Consider the following 23,619-nt stretch of genomic DNA (forward strand, 5'->3'; position numbering starts at 1 on the left):
TGACAACACTGTACTGATGTTGATGTGCAATGGTTCTCTCTGTGACGTTAGTGGTCGGGTGTGACATCACTGTCCCAGTGTCACTGTGTGGTGTCCGGGTATGATGTCATTGTTCAGGTGTGCCATCACTATGTCAATGTTGCCATGCGCCGGTGTCTGGCTGTGACATCACTGTTCGAGTGTGACACTGCTGTGCCGGTGTCACCGTGCGGTGTCTAGCTGTGATGTGATGTTTGAGTATAACTTCATTGTGCCGGTGTCACCGTGCAACGGTGTCTGGCTGTGACATCATTGTTCGAGTGTGACATTGCTGTGCCGGTGTCACCGTGCGACGGTGTCTGGCTGTGACATCACTGTTCAAGTGTGACATTGCTGTGCCGGTGTCACCGTGCGGTGTCTAGCTGTGACGTGATGTTTGAGTATAACGTCATTGTGCCGGTGTCACCGTGCGACGGTGTCTGGCTGTGACATCACTGTTCAAGTGTGACATTGCTGTGCCGGTGTCACCGTGCGACGGTGTCTAGCTGTGACGTGATGTTTGAGTATAACGTCATTGTGCTGGTGTCACCGTGCGACGGTGTCTGGCTGTGACATCACTGTTCGAGTGTGACATTGCTGTGCCGGTGTCACCGTGCGACGGTGTCTGGCTGTGACATCACTGTTCGAGTGTGACATTGCTGTGCCGGTGTCACCGTGCGACGGTGTCTGGCTGTGACATCACTGTTCGAGTGTGACATTGCTTTGCCGGTGTCACCGTGCGACGGTGTCTAGCTGTGACGTGATGTTTGAGTATAACGTCATTGTGCCGGTGTCACCGTGCGCCGGTGTCTGGCTGTGACATCACTGTTCGAGTGTGACATTGCTGTGCCGGTGTCACCATGCGACGGTGTCTGGCTGTGATGAGCTGGTTCCTGCAGTTCCCGCAAGTGATTTCACTGCAGCTTAGAGCCCGCTGGAGCTGACGAACAGGCCGGGAAGTGACCGCCTGCCAAGGTGCCTGGGCCAAGGAGGGAGCGGGGTCAGCAGAACCTGCGCTCCATACCACACAGGGGCCAGCGCCTGAAATTCCAGTTCCTGGCATACCAACTTGTGCAATTTTACCAAAATAGTGGGTGGTTTTTTTCTTAAAGCCCCAGCTCCTGGAGTCAGGTGACAGCACCAAGCATCTCAGCTTCCTTTTGAAAGTAATAAGACAAGCTTCTAGCCCTGGTGGCTGAGGAGAAAAGCTGAAAAACACGGCCCAGAAGGCAAATAACACAAACTCAATTTAGTGTATTGATTGAAATCTCATGGGTTTTGGAAGCCCTGACCCATGATCTGTAACACCTGCGGGTTGGAGAAGCTTCAGGCAGTCCCAGGGCCAAGGTGAGGACCCTGGTTATTTATTATTTATTTATTGACTGGTATCGCTGGGGCCTTGAAGCCCCAGCCATGGCCCCTGTGCCCATTTTGCCAGGCACTGCACTTTGTGTACACTCTGCAGTTTGAATTGACAGCTGAACAAGTAAGAGGATACAAACCTGCTTTGGACGGAGACAGAGACACTGATGAGAAAGCGAGGGCAGGTAATTAGGGGGCAATCAGATATGCATAGTATGGAGTGGGCCCTAGATAAAACCGGGGCCCCATTGGGCTGTGCGTTTTACAACCATCAAAGAGAACCAGTCCCTGCCCCAAAGAATCTGCAAGCTCACCAGACCAGACAGACACTCGGCCTATTTCCCATCCTGTGAGAATTTGGGAAATACTGAAAAGTGTTCCCATCCCAAATTGGGCCCCAAAAGTCAAAACCTTGACAATTTTCACCAATGAAAAAAACAAATCTGAAAAAATCCCATTGCATTCCAGTCACTGGCAACGTGTCAATTCCATCCGTGTAAACAGCCAAACAAGACGTTGCAGATCAAACGGCCCTGAAATGTCTTGTTTCAGAAAGATCGGAATAGGACATGTTGACCCTTTCAACACTTCCCCCCTCCCAAACGTGTCAAGCTGGGAGATCCCTTGCAGCCGACCCTGTTCTGTCAACGGGTTCTGGTCTGATGAATCGGCCTTTTCCGGCAAAAAAAAGTTTGTCTAAAACTTCCCAACCAGCTGGGATCCCCACCCTGCATAAGCTCTGTGTGTCTGGTGCTGACAGACCTCTGGGTGGCGCCGAGACACCACAGAACATCTGCTCAGCCTAGCCAGTGGATGCCCCTTTCCTCCAGCTTCTGGCATCTGAAATGCCAGCAACGGGGCACTGAAAATGGCCACATTAGGGGCTTCGTCCCTGGGCATCTCCAAGGGGACAAGTGAGACTTGGGGGCATGGTGGGAGCATGGTAACTGTGCCGGAGTTAGAAGGGAGCAGTGTAGACGCAGCAGTGGGGAGACGTAACTTGGGGGGACAGGAGGGGGGAGTAAAGTGCATTGTGTTACCCAACACACACATCCCCAGGTGGCAGGAAGCACATGGCCCAGGAACTGGTTCAAGGGACTGCTCAGCAGAGAAACTTCTCATGCTCCCAGCAGGGAGGGGATGTTTGGGGGAAAATCCCCTGCCTCTCACGCCTTGTAAAAAAATACTGGGGCTTGGAGTGGCTCCTGGCTGAGCCCATCTGCCGCCTCCCCGGGGCCCAGGCGGTTTGGATGGGGGTAAAATCAGACGAGTTCCCCACCTGCCAATGGCCCTGCTCAGTAACCCTGGCTCCCTGGAGCCATCCATCACGGGGGCAGCGCCAACTGATCCACAAAGCCCAAATAACCAGCTCTCCCTCCCTCAGTCCCCCGCCGCTGACAGTGACTTTGGAGCCATTCATGCCCCCCCACGGCTGCTAATGCTGCAGCCTCCTGCCCAGACCAGCCTCAGGTTCATCTCTGCAGATGTGCTTTGGGAGGGCACCAGGGGGTGGGGGGGCATGATGCACTCTCAGTGCCCGTGGGGGTGATTTCAGAGCAAACAGGGCCTGTGGAGGAACCCACGCATCCCACAGCCACCCTGAAACGAAAGACCAAGGCAGGCTGACCAGGGATCTCTGAACACTTGGGAACCATGACGTCACTCTCAGCGCCTCTCCTGGGAGAAGGATTAGTGTCCTTATGATATTTCATTTGTGGGGAAACTGAGGCAGGGGAGGGGAAAGGGGCTCGCCCAAGGTCGGTCAGTCAGTCAGTGGTAGACACTCAGAAAAGAACCCAGGAGTCCTATCTCCTAGTCTGTTACTCTAACCACTAGACCCCACTTCCCATAGATGGGAAGAGTACCCAGGAGTCCTGGCTCCTAACCCGTCCCACTCCCCCACCCAAACCACAACCACAAGCACAAGACCCAGCTCCCCTCCTGGAGACAGGGGTAGGACCCAGGGGTCCTGGCTCCCTCTCCGCTGCTCCTTCCAGTACACATGCTTTCCATGCAGCCTGAGGCACAGTCTTGGAAGCCTGCTCAGCCTTACCTACTCACTCCCCTCGCTAGCGCTGGTGCTGCTCAGGGTGCTTTGAGTTCTCCTGTTTCCCAGTGGTTTGCAATCCAGCAGGGGCAGGGGGTGACTTTTTTAACTGTCCCCCAACATGCAGCCCCCTCCTGAGTGCAGGGTCGAGGTTGCATTTAACGAAGAGCTGCCTTTCTCCACCTGCTTTTCCCATTCAGCCCCAGGAACAAATTCTCCCCAGACAATACGGACCCAGCAGTAACTAGATAAGCACCTTGGAAACGAATTTACTTCTTTGCATGGAAAGCCCACTTGCAAAGCAAGCGCTTAGGCCGCCCGTTCCCATTAATAACCTGCTCTGACACAGGTTCCGGCCTCTCTGCGATGTTATTGTGTCTCTGCCTTCCTCCACCAATAATTGGCTCCATTAACTCCCTCTCCTCTAATGGGGGATTGGCAGATTATGGGCATATCTGTGCCCCTGCTGAGCCTGGTGGCGCATTCCCTACATCGCCGTTAATAAACTGCCCCGGGGGTGCTAGTTGCCGGACTGCAGTGGCAGCTAGAAATTCCAGCCGAAACAGGACGCCTGTTGCTGCAGACACAGCCTGGATAGACTGCCTCCTTCTCAGCGCACCTGAGGTAGGAGGCAGGTGCCATGTCTGCTCCCCAGCTCTCCAGCCCACCCTCACCCACCGCCAAGGGGCCCAGTCCCCCTCTTCTGCAGCGTTGCTCATCACCGGGGCGCTCCTGATTTGCTCCAGGGTGAGTGAGCACCAGGCACGGAAGCAGCCCTGCGGACTGCATGCCGTGTTTGTGTGTGAGGCCCCTGAGTGTCTCTGGGGCAGTGCTCAGCCATGGGGTGGGGGGGGGTCTTTGTGCACAGCTCCCCTTCTTCCTTTGAGGGACCCCCACCAAAGACTGCCTTGGACTCAGTCCTACCTGCCTCCAGTGCCCCAAAGCACCAGCCCACTCCCTCAAATCATGAGATCGGCTCCTCGGATCCCCCTTCGGTGCTGGGGCTGTCAGGGCTGCCCCTCTTTCCCATTCTCCAGCTTATCCCTGCACCCACAAGGGCCAGAACCAGACTTTGATTTCACATGTGAGCCGAGAGTCTCCTGACTCCAGGAGCAGGAGATTTAAGAGAAAACACCAAATATCATGAGATAATCACAAGAGTTGGTGATGCTGTAGGTCTGGATGCAGTAATAGCTGAGGAGGAGAGCTGCCGTCCCCACCGCTGCCCCCAGGGGGCGAAGGAGAGCTGGAACCTGGGGCCGTGGGGGAGGCGGGGACCCAGCAGGATCAGGCCCTGGTCCCCTTCTTGGCCCGGATCGGGCCCCCGCTCCAGCCTCCATGGAGGAATCTGGATGCTTTATTTTCTTCAGCCCTGCCCCCCCATCCCTCCTCCGCCCCCTCCCTCCATTGTCCCCCAGCCCCTTCTCCCCACCCCTGGACCATTGCCCCCCACCTCTGCTCTCCCGCCCCAGCCTCTGCTGCCCCCCAATGTCTCCATCTCAGGCTCCGCGGGATCCTTTGGCTCCTTGCTCTGTGTGAAGTTTTATAAGCAGGGGGAGCTGGGAGCTTCCCCTTGGCGCCCTCATCCCAGCCCTGCCTCCCGCTAGGCCTGTGCTCACCCACACCAGGGCCCCGGGAGCCGCGGGCTGGCAGCGGGACATGGGGGGCACCAGCTCTTTCCCTTTCACCCCCAGGCAGGAACGCTGCCCTCATAGGAGGAGTGGGGCAAACGGCGGGATCAAGCCACATGCCCCAGGGCGGCTGGGAACTGCCCTTTCCCCACCCTGCCCCCCCATCTCATCTCATCCCACCCTGTCCCCCGTCTCTGCTAGTCGGGGTTTCCCCTCCCCCCCAACTCCCGCATACCCCCCCAGTAGTCAACAAGTTACAGGCTGTGTTGCCAAACACCCCCCCCCCCGGCCTGCCCCCAGCCGTCAAACACCCCCTCTCATTTCAATTCCTGGGCAAAACCTGAAAAACCCTGTCATGTCCCGCAGCTCTGCTCAGTCCTGGGGGCAACCAGTGGGGGGCCAGCAGCCTTCTCCTCCCCCCTCCCCAGGCTTTGGGAAACCGCCCCCCCCACAGCCCTTCCCTGTCCCCTCCCTTGGGCAGGTGCTCCCTGCCTGCGCTGGGGGGTTCTGGGCAGGAGGGGGTTAAGGAGCTGTGCATGATAACAGCCCTTTTGTCATTGAGTGAGGGGAAGGAAAAGGCTGCCTGCCTGGGAGATAATCAGTCACTTCGGCACCGGGAAGGGAAGGGAAGGGAAGGGAAGGGAGCTCCCAGCGGCTAGAGTCCAGGGCAGTGGGGGGACAGGGCGCGGAGGGGCAGAGGGTGCGGGCAGACTCGGAGTTCCAGCCATGGTCCCGGGGCGGCCCGCCGGGGTCTAGGGGGCTGGAGCGGGGGAGCCGGGGGGCTGCACGTCGGGGGGCTGGGTCGGCGCGGGGGCAGCGATGCGTCAGTGACGCCATGCGGTGGGCGCTGGTGGTGCTGTGCGGGGTCCTGTGCCAGCTGGGTGGGTCACGGGGCCAAGGGGCCAACCTGACGCTGGCCGTGCTGCTGCCGAAGCAAAACATGACCTACCCGTGGGCCTGGCCCCGCGTGGGCCCCGCCATCTGGCTGGCCATCGACCAGATCAACCGGCAGCCAGACCTGCTGCCGGGCCACACGGTGCGCTGGGTGTTTGGGAACAGCGAGGACAGGTACGGCGTCTGCTCCGAACAGGACGCCCCCGTGGCCGCCGTCGACCTCAAGATGACCGACAACCCCGATGCCTTCATCGGCCCCGGCTGCGTCTACAGCTCGGCGCCCGTGGCCCGCCTGACCAGCCACTGGAAGCTGCCGCTGGTGACGGCTGGGGCGGAGGCCCATGGCTTCGACAACAAGGACATGTTCTCCCTGACCACGCGGGCCGGGCCCAGCCACCGCAAGCTGGGCGAGTACGTCGTGGGGCTACAGCGCCACTTCAACTGGACCCAGCGCGCCGTGCTGGTCTACTCGGACGAGAGGATGGACGACCGGCCCTGCTACTTCGCCATCGAAGGGCTCTACATGGAGCTGCCCACCCTCCGCAACCTCACCGTGCTGGACATCTACTTCAAGGACCGAGACCAGGCCAACTACACCTTCCTCATCCAGGAGATCAAGCAAAAGGGCAGAAGTAAGTGACCTTCCCACCCCACCTTTGTACGGCTGCTTCCAAGGACCCCCCACTCCACGGTGCCACAAGCCCCCTATGCAACATCTCCCTATTGCAGCCTCCTCCCTCCCTGCAGCCCTGCTCCACGGGGTGCAGCTACCCCAGGGTTCACCTCCCCCAGCCCAACCTCAGGCTTCCCCAGTGCAGCCTTCCCACCATGACACCCCCCAGCAACACCCCCCATGACACTCTTCTTCAACCGAACAATGCAAGGGCCCCTGGTGCCGTGCCACCTCCTTAATGCACCCCTCCCCGCACACATGGAAATGCTGCCCCCCTTCTCCCAGCCCCCCACGTGGAACAGATCCAGCCCCTTGGATTCCCAGTGGTCCGGGGGGAAAGTTTTCTCCGAGCTGCTTTGTGTTAACTTTGTGGTGTGCTGCCGTTCCAGCCAGCCCAGCGCAGGGTCTGTTTCCCCCGCTCCCTGCACACAGAGTTGGGGATCCGAGCGGTATTGGGGGTGGCTCTGAATTGGAAAAGGCAAGGAGCTTGCTAGGATGGGGGTGACGGGGTCAGCTGCCCCTTTGAAATGTACACCCCTCCCCCAGGCAGTGAGAGAGGGGAGCTTGGACGGGACGTGTCGGGGCGCCCTCCCAGCCCAAGTCGATAGCCAACGGGAGTCTGGCTGCAGGGAGATGGGGTTTGTTTGATCTGCTCCCATCTGGCCCTGGTTAGGGGAATTCTGCTTGGGGGTTTGAATCTGGCCCCAGCTGAAGCCACTGGGGGTGCAATCCACCTGTCAGATCCCATCTAATCCCCCAGGACAGGACCTTCCCAACAGCCCGATCCCCAGGGCTCTGCCCCAGCGGCAGGGGGCTGGCTCCCCGTGGGAGATGTAAGGGGATGCAGCTCCTGTGGGACAATCCCCCTGCCGGAGCCGTTCCCCAGCTGCTGCAGAGTGCAGGGCAGCTTGCTAGCTCGGGGCCCAGTGCACAGCCCCTGGGGTGGGGCTGTGGGATTTTTGCTGAGCGTCTTTCATTCCAGACTCTCAGTCCCCACAAACGCCCCAGTCTGGCCACCAGAAGGCAGGTGGGCGCTTTGCTGGTGGACTGCAGGGCAGAGCCCAGCCTGGGGCAGGCGCACCTGATGGGGAGACAAGCGTTGAATCCCCCCAACCAGATGACACTTGTGCACATGGTTCTCGGCTCTAAGGGCCTGATCCAAACCCTGCTACAGGAGGAGACTGTCCATGGACTTGGATCTGGCCCTGACAGCAGGGAACTGGGACGGAGCCTTCGCTCAAACCTGCATGTAGGGGAGCTGACCCACAGATGGGCAGTGAAAGTCCCCCTCCTCGCCTCCCACCTTGTGTCCAGCCGGACCACGGAGCCCTGGGCTTGGGAACGTCTAACTTCCCTGCTGGCTCGGAGACGCACAGCAGGGATTCAGTGCTACCTGCCCCGGGCGGGTGTGTGTCTCTGTGTGTGTGCGAGTGTGGAGACGGATTGAGTCGCAGGGTGCCTGGAAATCCGCTGGCCGCGGAACTGGCCCCTTGACAGAGAAAATTCAGCTTTGACTTTTTGTGAAAAATTAAAAACAGGCACCATAGAACCCCTCTTAGCCGAGCCCCCGTTATCTGGCGCTCCCATGGGCAGCGGGGCCTGGGCTACAGCTGTCAGCCCCGGCTCAGTTCCTATGCAGAGCTGGATCATGCAGGCTCGGATAAATGGGCTTCTGCTGGCTGTCACCAAAACCTCGTGTTCCGCGCATACCTGTGTATACTGCGGCTGGGGAAAGTGAGGGTCAGCGCTGGAAAAACATGGCTAGTTTTGTGTTTGTATTGGAGAACGTTGGGGTTTTATCACAGAAAACTAGGAGCCCTGGTGATTAGGCAGCGCGCGTGGATGTGTGGTTGTGTACGTGCGTGTGCGCATGCAGATGGATGGAATTGTGCATGTGCTTTGGGGGGGCGGCTGGGGCAGGCTGGTGGATGGTCTCCCTGCCCAGGGTTTATTGTCCCCTCACTGGATTTCTAACCCACCAAATCCTGGGCCCTGGCACTGAAAAATCGTAGCCTCAACCTGCCCCGTGCTCCCTGACCCCATGGCCTGTCCCACAGAGCAACTCCTGGCCTGGCTGAGACAAAAGGCAAGAGACCTGACTGTCTGGAAGTCAAAGCTGCTATGGCAACGCCTGGCCTCATCCCGTGGCTGCCCCCAGAGGCCTGCCCGGCCCAGGGCTAACCGCCAGGCCGTGCTGCGGGGGAGCGCAGTACAGCAATGAGCTGCATCAGCTCCTGCCCTGGGTTTGTGCCAACGTCATTCAGAGCAGGATCCGGCACCGAGGCTCTGAGCTCTGCGGGCCAGGGGCCGTCGCCACACTGCGTCTGTACAGCACCTGGCGCAGTAGTGCCCGATCTGGGACCGGGCATCTCAGTGCTCCCCGAACACACCTAATGAGAACCGGGGGTCAACAGGCGATGGCTCCAGCCCAGGTTGGAGCCAGGCAGGAATTCCTGTGTGGGGGGAGGGGAGTCACTGCTCGGATAGCAGGCGATTGGGGGAAGGCTGGAGTAAGCAGAGATACCCCCGGGGGGCAATAGCCTGTTTATTCAGCCTCCCTGCCTCCACACAGCTGCCTGGCTTCTGTGGGGCCCAGCTGGGAAGCCTGACCCTGGATGACAGAGCAGCCCATGACCCCCTCCCTTCCCCCACCATACCCAGGCATGAGGTGTGGATCCCTGGAGGCACAAGGGGGGCAGGGATTGGAACAGAGTGACGCCCCTCCAGCCCGTCTGACAGCTGGGCACCCCAGTGCCATGATGATGGGCTTCCCGTGGAGACGCTGTGATAGCCGGGAGGGGCAGCACCCTGTGGATGGGCTGGGGGGGGCAGAGCGCCCCGATGCATGGCGGGAGCATTCAGCCCAGGGTTGTCCTCCCGTTCCTCCCATGTCAAGCCATAAATCCAAGCAGCAACCCTGGCCCAGACCTCAGCTCTGTAGGGCCCGTGTCCCCCGCCCCGGGCCTGCCCCGAAGATGCCCCCACCCTTAGCCTAGAGGGAGTGAATCCAAATCAGCTGCCCAGCTTCATCTGCAAGCCCAGGAGAGCTGGGCCCGCGGCCCAGACAGCCAGAGACCTTGGGCTTGGGGGCAGCAGGGGGCTGGGTGCACAGCCAGTGTCATCCCTCCCTGTACAGCCTGCTCCATCTAGCCGCTCCCCCGTCTGACCAGGTGTCCCAGGGGCGCCCAGTGTCCATGGGGGGGGCTGCCGGACATGGGGAGCTCGGCTCTGAGCCACGTCTCCCTGTAGGAGGGATGAGCCAGGCCCCGTGCCCACTTACTGCCCATAGAGAAGAGCAGGCAGGATGCCCAGCGGGCCCCACCCTGGCTGGGCAGGGCACACCAGAGCAAGGTGATGTTGTTAGCAGAGATTTTTCTAAGGGTGCCAGTGGATCACGGCCATTCTATCCGGCGAGTGAGGGACTCGGCTTCCTCCCAGGGTGCGAAGGACTGAGGAAGCCTCAGTGGTGCTAATTAATGTCATTAATCCTCCCAGCCCAACCTCAAGTGCCAGCTTTTCCAGGGCTGAGCATCTACCTTCAGGGCCAGATTAACCAAGGAGCCCAGCCCCCAGCTGACCCTCAGCAGGCCAGATTCTTCTGCAGCTGAATCGTTTTGAGACTCTGGCCCGAGAACTTCCTCAGTCCCCAAAATGCAGCCCTGTCTGGGGTGGGCCACGGCCGCTGCGTACCAGCTCCATGGCAACGCTGCCGGATGTTTTAAGTCAGGATGTGAAGAAGAATCCTGTAATGGGGAGTCCAGGGAGGCAGAATGCAGGGATGCAGGCTGGAATTAGGAGAGATTATCTTGTCTCCAGGAGGAGGGGCACTTCCCTGTGTGCTGCCGCGACTCCTTTAGCGTTCCGCTCCCCCGGGTAGGTGTGGCAGTGCCAGATTCACACCTGAGCTTGTGCTGTTTATACAGGAGCGTGGAGCCCACTTACTGCCATCCGCCTCTTTCTCTGTTTCATTTTTTAATGTATGGGGGTTTCTGTATGCCTTCCACAGCTCACCCATGTGTCATGGGCCCTGCACTGCAGTCACTTCATGAGAATTCTCCTTTTGTTCAGGTGCCTGGGCTTGTGCAGCAAGAGGATGTGAGTTCTATCCCTGCTGGTGCCATACAGTTCCAGGTGGCCCTTTAAGGGGAGATGGGCACAGTCCCATCTGTGACCCACTTAGTTCACCTCCCCAGGAGCAAAGTCTCGTGATTGGCAGGTCAGGTGGCTAAATCAGGCCTCGGGGGTAGATATAAAACCAGGTGAGCAAGCAGGCCCTTGGGGGAAGTCTTGGGGGTTGCTGTTGGACAGAGTCCCAGGGGCTGGCAGAGGGCTGCGGGGTAGGCAGTAGGAGCCAGCAGAGCTGGCTGGAGAGTAGAGAGAAAATTCTCTAGTGGGAAGAAGCCACAGCAGGGCTGGGGCTTGGCTGGGGAGCTTTGTGATTTCTCCCAGGCCCCAGGAAGGGCTGTGACCTGACCCAGGGAAGCCTGTGGTGACATTATTCAGTAGCCCTAGGAATGGAAACTGAGGCAGTGCCTAGCCTGGAGCCAGAGTGGCTCGGTGGTGCTGCTGTGGTTTGCTCTTAGGGGTGTGGCTCTGTGGCAGGAGTAGGAGAGACACAGAGATCGATCCTGATGTCTGCTCCCCGGTTTAAATCCACAGCTTGGTTCCTGGGTTTGCTCTGGATTTGCACGGCTGTCGCTGTGCCTGGGATCAGGCCTGTGGTGTATAAAGAGCTGTAGTGAAGAGCCCAGGTCCCTGGGCCAGATCCTCAGCTGGGGTAAACAGTGCGGCTCCATTGGCTTCAACTGGCTCTATCTGCCGAGCTCTGCCCAGCCTGGGGCCCGAGCTGCACCCATGGGCATGAGATGAGTTCAGCAGGGCTGGGTGTGGTGGGGGGTCCCCAGGGGCAGGCTGGCTTGCGGGGCCGGGCATGGTGTGGGAGTCTCTGGGGGCAGGCTGGCTCCCAGGGTGCTGCGGGGCCAGGCGTGGCGTGGGGGTCCCGGGGGCAGGCTGGCTTGCAGGGCGCTGCGGGGCCAGGTGTGGTGTGGGGGTCCCTGGGGACAGGCTGGCTTGCGGGGCCGAGCATGGCGCGGGAGTCCCTGTGGGCAGGCTGGCTCCCAGGGTGCTGCGGGGCCAGGCATGGCGTGGGGGTCCCGGGGGCAGGCTGGCTCCCAGGGCACTGCCGAGCTCTGTCTGTCCCTGGTGCCTGTATTTCACGACGTTTGTTCTGTGTCTGCCTGGGTTTGTTTTGTCTCATCGGCGGCTATTTCTGGGGCCTGACGCGCTCCCTGCCCGGCTTCGCACTCCCTCTAGGGACCTTCCCCGGAGCCCGTCGCTGCTACTGGACTGGGCAAGGAGCGGCCCTACGGAGCAGCTCCTCGGCCGGGGGTGTGTGGGATGGCCTAGGGCTGGAGGTCTGGGCTGCCTCTCCCACCTCTCTGCTTTCCCCAGCAGGGGGCGGTGTCGTGGGCAGGGTGCTCACCCCCTGCAAAGCTCCCACCCAGCTTCAGGGTGCAGGGCCCCCTTCCACACCCCACCCTGGATGCACCCCTCAGGGCCTGTGGGTCTCTCCCCAGCCGGCGGCAGCTCTCCGAGCCGAGCTGGGACCCTGCCCCTGGCCGGTTTCCTCAAGGAGCTGGGGCCCGCGGGGCAGGGCCGGGCGCTGGGCGAGCGCCTCGGATAAATCACGGCCTGAAGCCTGGGCTGGAGGGGAGGAGGAGCCGAGTCAGCACAACAGGAAGCCCTTGGGCTGGCGCCCTGGCTGCGGAGGGGCCGAGTGCTGACTCGGCCTGGCCGGGGCCCCGCTGACCGAACTCGTCCCCTGACCCCAGCCATGTTGGCTGACACGGCTGGGCCAGCAGCAGGGAAACAACGGGCCGGGCTGCGCACGGCCGGAAAATAACAGGATGTTCCTGGTCCGCTGAGGCCTAGGAGAGGGTGGGCTCTGACCCCCTCCCCGTCCGCTGGGCACTGGGCTTTTTTGCATCTCCTCCAGGGCGAGATCGCTGGTTGGCCTCCTGGACCCGTGTCTTGAGCGGCCCCAGCCCATTGGTGCTGGGCGCTCGTTCCTGTATCGTCTCCCAGGCTGGCTGCGCTGGGGACGCTCTGGCCTGCCACCTGTGGCTGGTGGCACTGCCGCCCCCCGGCACAGCGGATGCAAGCAGGGCCGTGGTGTTGCATGCCCGTGGGCACAGCTGCCAGGGGCTGTGGAGAGTCAGACCCCCAGCTCCCGATGGCCTCAGCCCTGCCCAGAGCGGTGGCTGTCCTGATGGTGGTTGGGTTGGGCGACTACCACCCTGGCTGCTGGCACCAGTGAGGGATTTTAGGATTAAGCAGCTGGTGTGGTGCCCGCACATGTGCAGCTCACCTCTCCCTGGGCCTGCTATTCCCACAGGGACAAACACCAGCTGTTGCTAAATAGATCTGTCATTGGGAAGGGCCGGCTGAGCAACAGGATGGGCTGTCTCTGTCCACCGCCCTAGTGCCTGGGGCCCCATCTCTGCGGCCTGACAGACAGGCAGCCGTGCCCCCTCCTGGCCCAGCGAGGATTGTGGCCACTGGAAGAGTGGGCAGGGGGCTGCTGCCCACAGCTTCAATTTTATAATCTACTTAGTCCTGCCAGGAGTGCAGGGGACTGGACTAGACGAGGTCCCTTCCGGTCCTACGATTCCATCCTATGGGGGCCCCCACCCGCCTTTCAAGGCAGGGAAGTGGAGTTGCTTCACACACTCATTTGTGACCCTCCCAGCAGTCCTGGACGCGCCCCCTTCATGGTGGGGGAAGGCTGGGGCAAGTGAAGGGAAAGGGACCTGCCCCCAAATCACAGAGTGAGCTGGGGCTAGAACCTAGGAGTCCTGCCTCCCAGCCTCTCCCCTCCCCTGCTCTAACCACTAGACCCCACTCTCCAGCCAGAGTCAGGGAGAGATCCCAGGAGTCCTGGTTCTCAGTCATTATATAGTACACACACCCCCATTCCCCCTCAACTCTTTTGTGGTGTGTAGCTCTGGGCGCCTGGACAGCCAGGCTGAGCCCTCTCCCTCTGGCATGGGCTGCGTCCTGGGGGCCTGGCACGGCCCTGGGCCCTTGTGAGGCAGGCTGGGGAACAGCTCATTAAGCTCAGCTCCTCCAGATTTCACAACTTCGGCGTAGTGCGAAGGGCTCCCAGGGGAGGAGGCTCTGGCAGCTCGTGGCGGGGTGGGGCGGCGAGGGGTGGGGGCTTGTTGTCTTTCCAGCTCAGCATAGGAGGAATATGGAGAAAAGTGCAGGCAAAGCCCTGGGGGTTTGGCTTCCTGGCTGTGCCTGCCAAGGGCCTGGACCCGTGCTCTGGCATGGGCTAGCAGGAAGTCCTGGTGGCTCCTGGCTACTCCTCCACAGGGGGCGCTGTGAGGCACAGGGCAGGAGGAGCACTGGCCTGGGGGGGAGGGTGTGTCTGGTGTGCGTGTGCACAAGTGTGTGTGCGCACAGTGCATGGCAGGCTGCGTGGGTCACACACCGGCCCCTATGCCCGGCCATGCCCCACAGGGCGTCCCCAGCTCTCCACTCTGCCAACCCGTCCAGGGGAATGGCTGGGGCCAAGGCAGTGACCCATCCAGCCTGCCCAGCTCCGGTCCAGCCACTTCTCCTCTGGCGGCAGAGCAGAGGGGGAAGTGGGGAGCATTAGGGTCAGGGCAGGATCTCGGGGTGCATGGGGGTTCCCTTGGCTCTGACAGCGCCGGAGCGAGAGAATCCGGCCCAGGGTCCCCTCAGTGTCCTTGGAGCCGCCAGCCTGGTCCAGGCACCCCAGGACAGAGGAGCCCCCAGCGATACAGGGCGCATGTCCGGGGGCTGGTGCCGCTAACCCCATCCTTGCCCCTTCAGTCGTGTACATTTGCTGCTCCCCGGATACTTTCCGCCAGTTCCTGCTTCAGGCCTGGCATGAGGGGCTCACGCAGGGGGACTACGCCTTCTTCTACATCGACATCTTCGGGGCCAGCCTGAAGGGCTCCCGCTTCCCTGACCCCCAGAGGCCCTGGAGACGCGGGGACAAGGACGACGCCAACGCCAGGGAGGCCTTTAAGGTGAGGAGTGCCCAGGATGGAGCCCTCCAGCCAGGTAGCTAGGGAGCCAGAGCCCGGTTTGGCTGGGAGCTTGCCTGGATCTCAAGGAGATGGCAGCACCGGCTGGGCCTGTTGTTGGTCACTGCGCTGGCACCATGGGTTCAAAGAGGGTTGGGTAGTAAGTACAGCAAGGGGCTGGGAGCCAGGACGCCTGGGTTCTATTCTGAGCTCTGGCCTGGAGCATGCTCTTCTACTTCGACCGGGGCAGGGGCTGGGTTCTCTCCCAGCTCTGCGGGGAGTGGGGCCTAATGTTATCAAAGGGAGCCTGGAAGCCAGGACTCCTGGGTTCTATTCCCATCTCTGCCACCAATTTGCTATGTGACATTGGGCCAGGCTCTGTGCCTCAGTTTCCCCATCTATAAAAGAAGGGCTAGTGATCCTGCTGCCCACCAGCGCTTTGGAGTCAGTGCCTGAGTCCCTTGCAAGATTATGGGGGCAGCTCTGCCAGCCTGTAGAAACAGGGAGGCCCAATGATGCCAGGGGCTCCGGGGTGGAAGGGGGAAGAACCCAGTGTAGGAAGCAGCTGAGGTGCAGCACAGGGGACTTTACCGGAGCCTCGGCCGCTCATGACCTCTCAGGCTGCTGAGCTCAGTGGTGGTGGTCACGTGGGGTAGCTGGTACCTAGCTCAGGGGGCTGCCGCGGTGCCTGGGGCCGGAGCAGCAGGGCAATCGTGCTGTCCCCCTTGCAGCCAGAACGTGCCGTGTTTGTACCAGGCACAGGACAGTGACACTAGCACACGTACTAAGGTGCACCCAGCTTCACCAGCATAAAGGTGCCGTGGGCAGGTTCCAAGGCAGTGCCCTGCCTTGCACTGGGCTGTTTGCAGCTCTGGAGCCCTGGGTTCAAATCCTGCCGAATGCACTTGTGAAATGAGTTTGCTGGGCCTCAGCCCAAATTGCCCCAGCCAGGCCCCTCTGTTGCCCTAGACACCAGGGGCCATGGGGGCAACTAGTGCCCCCCACCCTCCCTGCTTCTGGCCAGCCCCTGCCTGTTTGCTCTTTGCTGCAGGAGGGAGGAAGGAAGCAAGATCATTTCCCCGGGTCTGAGCACTGCCAGGGAAGGCTATTAATAATCCGGGAGAAGGACGCTGCCCTCAACCTCCCAAGGGAGCCCAGGCCTGGAGGGGCTGAGGGACCCTGCGGGCTGCGATCCTGGAAGCAAGAGGGGCTGAGGAAGGGGCCAGACTGGCAGACCCGGAGGAGGCTTCTGCCAAGTGCCTAGGGGAGCTGGGCAGTGGTGGGGGGAGACCCTGGGGGGTGCCAGGTCACCAGCCAGCCCAGCCACCCTCCCGTGGGGAGTCCTGGCACCCACCCACCCGTGAGGCTGCAGGAACCATGTGGGAAACCCAGGCCCGTCACCTCCCCTAGGCCTCCTGTCTCAGCCCCTCTGCTCTCTACCCCGCTAGGCAGTGATGATTGTCACCTGCAAGGAGCCCGAGAACCCTGAGTACCAGCCCTTCCTGGAGCAGCTCAAGCAGGAGGCCCGCACCCACTTCAACGTCACCCTGCAGGACGGCCTGGTAAGACACCCGCCCCGGCACCGGCCGCCCCTCCTTGGCCAGAGACAGCAGGGCGAGTCACCAGTAGGGAATGGGGGCGGGGGGCGCACAGAGACTCGCCCGCAGTTTGTGCATGGGGTGTCACCCCTCTGTCCTGGGGCAGTATGGGGCACCCAGCTCTTCCCCCAGCCCATGGCACCACTCCAGCGCTTCTGAGCCAGCCCATCCCTTTCAGATGAACTACATCGCGGCGGCCTTCCATGACGGGGTGCTGCTGTACGCCCAGGCCGTGAACGAGACCCTCCAGCAGGGCGGCACCATCCGGAACGCCAGCGCCATCACCCGCCACATGTGGAACCGCACCTTCTACGGTAAGTGCCGCCGGCCGGGGCCCAGACCCTGCCCCCCAAGCCGTACGGACGCAGGAGTCACCAGTGACTGCCCCTGGGAGGGCTCAGACCCCCTGGAGGGGGCAGAGACCCCTTTGTGCAGCCCAAAGCCCTGGGGAACAGCTCGGGGAGAAGGGAGGCTCTGGGGGGACTCCCATGGTGCTGGCCACTGAGCCAGGTGTCAGCCGCCTCCCTGCCCTGCCCAGCGCTGCCAGACGGATCCTTTCCCTGAGCCGCTCATCCCTCCTCTCCGGAAATTCCAGGGCTGGTATCGTTAGCGGTTCGGGGCGTGAGCTGGGCCAGAGCCATTGAGCCGGGCTACTCGGCAGGAGATGGATGGGCTGTGGAGTGATGGAGCCGCTCCCCTCGTAGCCCTGCACCCATGCTGGGGACCCCGCCGGAAAGCATCTCAAATGCCCTGGCTAGGATCCACATTGCTCCGCTCCCCCTCCTGGTGGGGCCCCTCCGCGGACGCTGGGCTGCCAGAGTGTCTGTCAGACGGGCCCCAGCCCGGGGAGGGACTGCGCTCTTTGGAGTCAGCCCCTGGCCACTTTCTAACACAGGGAAGGGGCGTAATTCCCCAGCAGTTCCAGCGGTGTGCAGGTTTCTCTTTCGCTTTTTAGCCAGTACTGTGTGGTGTTGCTGTGCACTGCTGCGCTCCACCCCAGAGGCAGCTGCATCTCAGCACCAGTCAAGGGATCCCTATATAACCAGCCTCTGCGCCGCACCCCAGAGGGGCTGCATCTCAGAGCCATATGGTCCCCCTGATATCCCCTTCTCCACTTGTAGCCTCAAAGCCTGACTTCGGGCCCTCTGCCCTTTGACCCTGGGTGCTGCCCTGCGAAGGGGCTGGTCCCGCGGTCTCTCACACACCCCCTTCCCCACAGGAGTCACTGGCTTCCTGAAGATTGATGAGAACGGAGACCGGGAGAGCGACTATTCGCTGTGGGACATGGACCCCACATCGGGCACATTCCAGGTCAGTGGGTGTCTGAGCCCAGTCTCCCAGTTAAGTCCTCTGCAGCAACCCTGAGGATGGGCTGGGATGGCTCCGAGCCGAACCCAGGGCCTCGTTGCCTGGGGGTTATAGCTGCCGGGGGGAGGGGGTGATGGCAGCCTGGGATCCTGGTGTTCCTGCTGCTGGCCCCCTCCCAGAGCCTCCCTCTCTCACCCTCTGCAGATCGTCTACAACTACAATGGCAGCACCAAGAAGATGAGGGCAGTGCCCGGGCGTGAGATCCACTGGCCGGGGAAAGGCGTGCCCAGGGATGTCCCGCCCTGCGGCTTTGACAACAGCAACCCTCTGTGCCGCAAAGGTGGGGCCAGCGTCCCCCCCCACCCCCCGGCCTTTGCAGAGCAAGTTCTGAGGGTTTCGTTCCCTTGCCCTGGAGCGCTGCCAGGACAAATACCTTCCCACAGGCAGAATCCAGCCTCCCCCAGCGGGGAGGGGCTACGCTGGGCCAGCCACATGAAAACAAGCCCCTCCAGCCAGCCCAGCCGTGTGGCTCCTTCCCCCTCCCCTGCAGGCTTTGCACCCCATATGGGAGTGTGGGGAGCTGCCCCCTTCCTGGGCTCCTCACCAGCAAAGCCACGAGGTGGGACAAGTCTCCTTGCTGTTTCTCTGCACCTGGTACCCTGTGCCCCCAGAACAGGCCCAGCAACTGGGCACGCTCCCCCCCATGCTCCTCCCCCAACCCACTTTGGACTTTGCTGCCTAGTGGGTGTTGCCATGGGAACTTCCCTGGCTGAGACACCCCACCCCCCTTCCTCCCCAAACTCACCCAGCACAGACCAGCACATACAGCCCCTGGGCTGGATTCGAACTCAGGACTCTGAGCCAGCCGCTCCCCATCATTGCCCGCTGTGACGATGCGGTTCTGGCGGGACCCAGCTGAGAGTGCCAATTCAGGACAAATCGCTTAAAACAGGGCAGTTACAGCCTTAGGCTGGGGTTTTTCCACCTCTAAGGCAAACCAACCCAACCAGACAAAGACGACTTTGGTCTCACCCCACTGGCTAACCACAAGTCAACAAGCAATTCCCTTAGACACTCCAGTTTCCCAGTATCACCACCAGTGCCACTCATCCTGGGGATGAATGGTTATGAAAACCAACACCCCAATAAAGGAAAAAGTTTCTCTCGATCCCAAAGAATCAAGCCCCAGACCCAGGTCAATAAACAAGTCAGATCTGACCCACAAATCACGCTGTTGCCAATCCTTTAGAATCTAAAATCTAAAGGTTTATTCGTAAAAGGAAAAGGATATAGATGAGTTAGAATTGGTTAAATGGAATCATTTACATCCAGTAATGGCAAAGTTCTTAGTTCAGGCTTGTAGCAGTGATGGAGTAAACTGCAGGTTTAAATCAAGTCTCTGGAACATCCCCCGCTGGGATGGGTCATCAGTCCTTTGTTCAGAGCTTAGTTTGTAGCAAAGTCCCTCCAGAGGTAAGAAGCAGGATCGAAGACAAGATGGAGATGAGGCATCAGCCTTTTATAGTCTTTTCCAGTTATAAGAACCTCTTTGTTCTTACTGTGGAAAATTACAGCAAAATGGAGTCTGGAGTCACATGGGCAAGTCCCTGCATACTTTGCTGAGTTACAAGGTGTATCTGCCTTCTCTCTATGGGTCAGTTATGTAGCTGATGGTCCTTAATGGGCCATCAAGCAGGCTAGGCAGGGCTAACACCAACTTGTCTGGGGTGTCACCCAGAAGCACAGCACAAGTTTGAAGTGCAGACAGTACAGAGCCAATATTCATAACTTCAACAACAAAATGACACATGCACACAGGCAGCATAATCATAACCAGCAACCCAGAACCTGGTCTTAGACACCTCATTTGACCCCCTTTATACAAGACTCGGTGCCACTACAGGACCTTGGTTGCAACCATGTTCTATATGGTCCCAGATTATATCAATAATATCACACCCACCTCCCTTGTTTTGCAGCCAGCTTAACCACTCTGGAGATCCTCTCTGTCATGGTGAGCCTCATCCTGCTGATTATCACCGTCACCTCCTTCTTCATCTACAGGTGCACCCCCGGGCTGGGCCGGGGAGGGGGATTCATCTGGGTAACCTTGGCCAGGATGCAGGGACGGGGATGTGGGGCGGGGGGCTTTACTGCAAATGCAGGGAGAGGGGCAGGGGGTCAAAGTGATGCTGGAGAAATGCTCCTGCTTTACAGGCAGATGTGGGGGGAGGAGACACCAGGGGGTGGAGCTGGGATTGGGGCCGGGAGGGGCTATTTGTCCTGGGTTTGGGCAGCACCTGGCCCAAGGGGGTGGTTGGCCATGGCTGGGCGGGTGCTACCCCCATACAGATAACTAGCAGCGTGGGGGGCACTAGGAGCTGGGCTGGTGCCCTCTCACATCCCCCCCCCGTGTGTCCCGGCACAGGAAGCTGAATCTGGAGAAGGAGCTGGCGGCCGAGCTGTGGCGTGTGCGCTGGGAGGACGTCCAGTCCAGCAGCCTGGAGAAACACCTGCGCAGCACCGGAAGCAAACTGACCCTGTCCCTGGTGAGCCCCGCGGGGCTCGGCTGGCCTGGCGGAGGAGGGTGTGGTGTCCAGCTGGGACCCTGGGCCGAGCAGCCCCCCCGAGGGACCCCCTCTCCAGCCGGCACTGCATTGCGGGCGTCTCTGGTCGAAGGCAGCCAGGCCAGGGCCCCTGCTTACAGTTGTGGATCGAGGGAGGTTAATTACAAGTAAATCCAGTCAGGGAGCCCTGAGCAGCTGCTGAGCCAGGCCAGGGGCTGGAGGGAGCCACGGGCAGTGCGGGGGGAAGAGGAGGGCTGGGGGCGCCCAGGCTCCAGCTGGCTCTGAGTCCCCAGGGCCTGCTGGGGCCCCCTCCAGCCACTGTCACCCTTCCAAGCCACTGCCCTCCCCCCCAGCCCCTGCAGCAGGAGTGGTGAGGTGAGATGGGAGGGAGGGTTCCCCGGGGGCTGCAAGGGGGGTGCCCCAGAAACCCTGGGGTTCCATTCCCTGCAGGAGGGGGCGTGTTGGCCGTGCCCCCTCTCACACCGGTGCTTGCTTCTGCACAGAGAGGCTCCAACTACGGCTCCCTGCTGATCACGGAGGGGCAGTTCCAGGTCTATGCCAAGACGGCCTATTACAAGGTGGGTGCAGGGATCCTGCCTGAGCGCACAGAGGAGCAGCCGGGAACTGTGGGGAGTGGGGCGGGGAGTGGGGGGGATTAGTAGGGGGAGCGGAGTCAGTAGGGGGTGCTGTGCTGCGGGGAGCGGGGCAGAGTCAGTAGGGGGAGTGGGGTGGGGAGCAGGGCAGGGTCAGCAGAGGGAGCGGGGCAGGGTCAGTAGAGGGAGCGGGGCGGGGTCAGTAGGGGGCGCTGTGCTGCGGGGAGCAGGGCTGGGTCAGTATGGGGAGCAGGGCAGGGTCAGTAGAGGGAGCGGGGCAGGGTCAGTAGGGGGCGCTGTGCTGCGGGGAGCAGGGCAGGGTCAGTAGAGGGAGCGGGACAGGGTCAGTAGGGGGCGCTGTGCTGGGGGGAGCAGGGCAGGGTCAGTAGAGGGAGCGGGGCGGGGTCAGTAGGGGGCGCTGTGCTGCGGGGAGCGGGGCGGGGTCAGTATGGGGAGCAGGGCAGGGTGAGTAGGGGGAGCGGGGTGGGGCAGTAGGGGGCGCTGTGCTGCGGGGAGCGGGGCGGGGTCAGTATGGGGAGCAGGGCAAGGTGAGTAGGGGGAGTGGGGCAGGGTCAGTAGGGGGCGCTGTGCTGCGGGGAGCGGGGCGGGGTCAATATGGGGAGCAGGGCAGGGTCAATGGGAGTGGGGTGGGGAGCAGGGCAGGGTCAGTAGAGGGAGCGGGGCGGGGTCAGTAGGGGGCGCTGTGCTGCGGGGAGCGGGGCGGGGTCAGTATGGGGAGCAGGGCAGGGTGAGTAGGGGGAGCGGGGCGGGGTCAGTAGGGGGCGCTGTGCTGCGGGGAGCGGGGCAGAGTCAGTAGGGGGAGTGGGGTGGGGAGCAGGGCAGGGTCAGTAGAGGGAGCGGGGAAGGGTCAGTAGGGGGCACTGTGCTGCGGGGAGCAGGGCTGGGTCAGTATGGGAAGCAGGGCAGGGTGAGTAGGGGGAGCGGGGTGGGGTCAGTAGGGGGCGCTGTGCTGCGGGGAGCGGGGCGGGGTCAGTAAGGGGAGCGGGGCGGAGTCAGTAGGGGGAGTGGGGTGGGGAGCAGGGCAGGGTCAGTAGAGGGAGCGGGGCAGGGTCAGTAGGGGGCGCTGTGCTGCGGGGAGCAGGGCTGGGTCAGTAGAGGGAGCGGGGCAGGGTCAGTAGGGGGCGCTGTGCTGGGGGGAGCAGGGCAGGGTCAGTAGAGGGAGCGGGGCAGGGTGAGTAGGGGGAGCGGGGCGGGGTCAGTAGGGGGCGCTGTGCTGCGGGGAGCGGGGCGGGGTCAGTATGGGGAGCAGGGCAAGGTGAGTAGGGGGAGCGGGGCAGGGTCAGTAGGGGGCGCTGTGCTGCGGGGAGCGGGGCGGGGTCAGTATGGGGAGCAGGGCAGGGTCAATAGGGGGAGTGGGGTGGGGAGCAGGGCAAGGTCAGTAGAGGGAGCGGGGCGGGGTCAGTAGGGGGAGTGGGGCGGGGAGCAGGGTAGGGTCAGTAGAGGGAGCGGGGCAGGGTCAGTATGGGGAGCAGGGCGGAGTCAGTAGGGGGAGTGGGGCGGGGTCAGTAGGAGGTGCTGTGCTAGGGGGAGCAGGGCAGGGTCAGTAGAGGGAGCGGGGCAGGGTCAGTAGGGGGCGCTGTGCTGCGGGGAGCAGGGCTGGGTCAGTATGGGGAGCAGGGCAGGGTGAGTAGGGGGAGCGGGGCAGGGTCAGTAGGGGGCGCTGTGCTGCGGGGAGCGGGGCGGGGTCAGTATGGGGAGCAGGGCAGGGTCAATAGGGGGAGTGGGGTGGGGAGCAGGGCAAGGTCAGTAGAGGGAGCGGGGCGGGGTCAGTAGGGGGCGCTGTGCTGGGGGGAGGGGGGCGGGGTCAGTATGGGGAGCAGGGCAGGGTCAGTAGGGGGAGTGGGGTGGGGAGCAGGGCAGGGTCAGTAGAGGGAGTGGGGCAGGGTCAGTAGGGGGCGCTGTGCTGCGGGGAGCAGGGCTGGGTCAGTATGGGGAGCAGGGCAGGGTGAGTAGGGGGAGCGGGGCGGGGTCAGTAGGGGGCGCTGTGCTGCGGGGAGCGGGGCGGGGTCAGTATGGGAAGCAGGGCAAGGTGAGTAGGGGGAGCGGGGCGGGGTCAGTAGGGGGCGCTGTGCTGCGGGGAGCGGGGCGGGGTCAGTATGGGGAGCGGGGCGGAGTCAGTAGGGGGAGTGGGGTGGGGAGCAGGGTAGGGTCAGTATGGGGAGCAGGGCAGGGTCAATAGGGGGAGTGGGGTGGGGAGCAGGGCAGGGTCAGTAGGGGGAGTGGGGCAGGGTCAGTAGGGGGCGCTGTGCTGCGGGGAGCGGGGCGGGGTCAGTATGGGGAGCAGGGCAGGGTCAGTAGAGGGAGCGGGGCAGGGTCAGTAGGGGGCGCTGTGCTGCGGGGAGCGGGGCGGGGTCAATATGGGGAGCAGGGCAGGGTCAGTAGGGGGAGTGGGGTGGGGAGCAGGGCAGGGTCAGTAGAGGGAGTGGGGCAGGGTCAGTAGGGGGCGCTGTGCTGCGGGGAGCAGGGCTGGGTCAGTATGGGAAGCAGGGCAGGGTGAGTAGGGGGAGCGGGGCGGGGTCAGTAGGGGGCGTTGTGCTGCGGGGAGCGGGGCGGGGTCAGTATGGGAAGCAGGGCAAGGTGAGTAGGGGGAGCGGGGCGGGGTCAGTAGGGGGCGCTGTGCTGCGGGGAGCGGGGCGGGGTCAATATGGGGAGCAGGGCAGGGTCAGTAGGGGGAGTGGGGTGGGGAGCAGGGCAGGGTCAGTAGAGGGAGTGGGGCAGGGTCAGTAGGGGGCGCTGTGCTGCGGGGAGCAGGGCTGGGTCAGTATGGGGAGCAGGGCAGGGTGAGTAGGGGGAGCGGGGCAGGGTCAGTAGGGGGCGCTGTGCTGCGGGGAGCGGGGCGGGGTCAATATGGGG

General features: G+C 62.1%; 1 protein-coding gene across 1 annotated transcript in view; it reads left to right on the forward strand.

Annotated features, from left to right (window-relative positions):
- Positions 1 to 5,853: 5,853 nt before the first annotated feature.
- NPR1 (natriuretic peptide receptor 1) overlaps positions 5,854 to 23,619 on the forward strand; it is a 34,943-nt gene continuing 17,177 nt past the window's right edge. Inside the window, exons 1-9 of the mRNA XM_050930707.1 lie at positions 5,854 to 6,584; positions 14,483 to 14,682; positions 16,128 to 16,241; positions 16,456 to 16,591; positions 17,497 to 17,588; positions 17,790 to 17,925; positions 19,565 to 19,649; positions 20,014 to 20,134; positions 20,656 to 20,730. Coding sequence (XP_050786664.1) covers positions 5,894 to 6,584; positions 14,483 to 14,682; positions 16,128 to 16,241; positions 16,456 to 16,591; positions 17,497 to 17,588; positions 17,790 to 17,925; positions 19,565 to 19,649; positions 20,014 to 20,134; positions 20,656 to 20,730 — 1,650 coding nt within the window. The 5' untranslated portion in view covers positions 5,854 to 5,893. The remainder of the gene's footprint in view (positions 6,585 to 14,482; positions 14,683 to 16,127; positions 16,242 to 16,455; positions 16,592 to 17,496; positions 17,589 to 17,789; positions 17,926 to 19,564; positions 19,650 to 20,013; positions 20,135 to 20,655; positions 20,731 to 23,619) is intronic.

This window comes from Gopherus flavomarginatus, chromosome 20 (genome assembly GCF_025201925.1).
Source record: "Gopherus flavomarginatus isolate rGopFla2 chromosome 20, rGopFla2.mat.asm, whole genome shotgun sequence".
NCBI lineage: Eukaryota > Metazoa > Chordata > Testudines > Testudinidae > Gopherus > Gopherus flavomarginatus.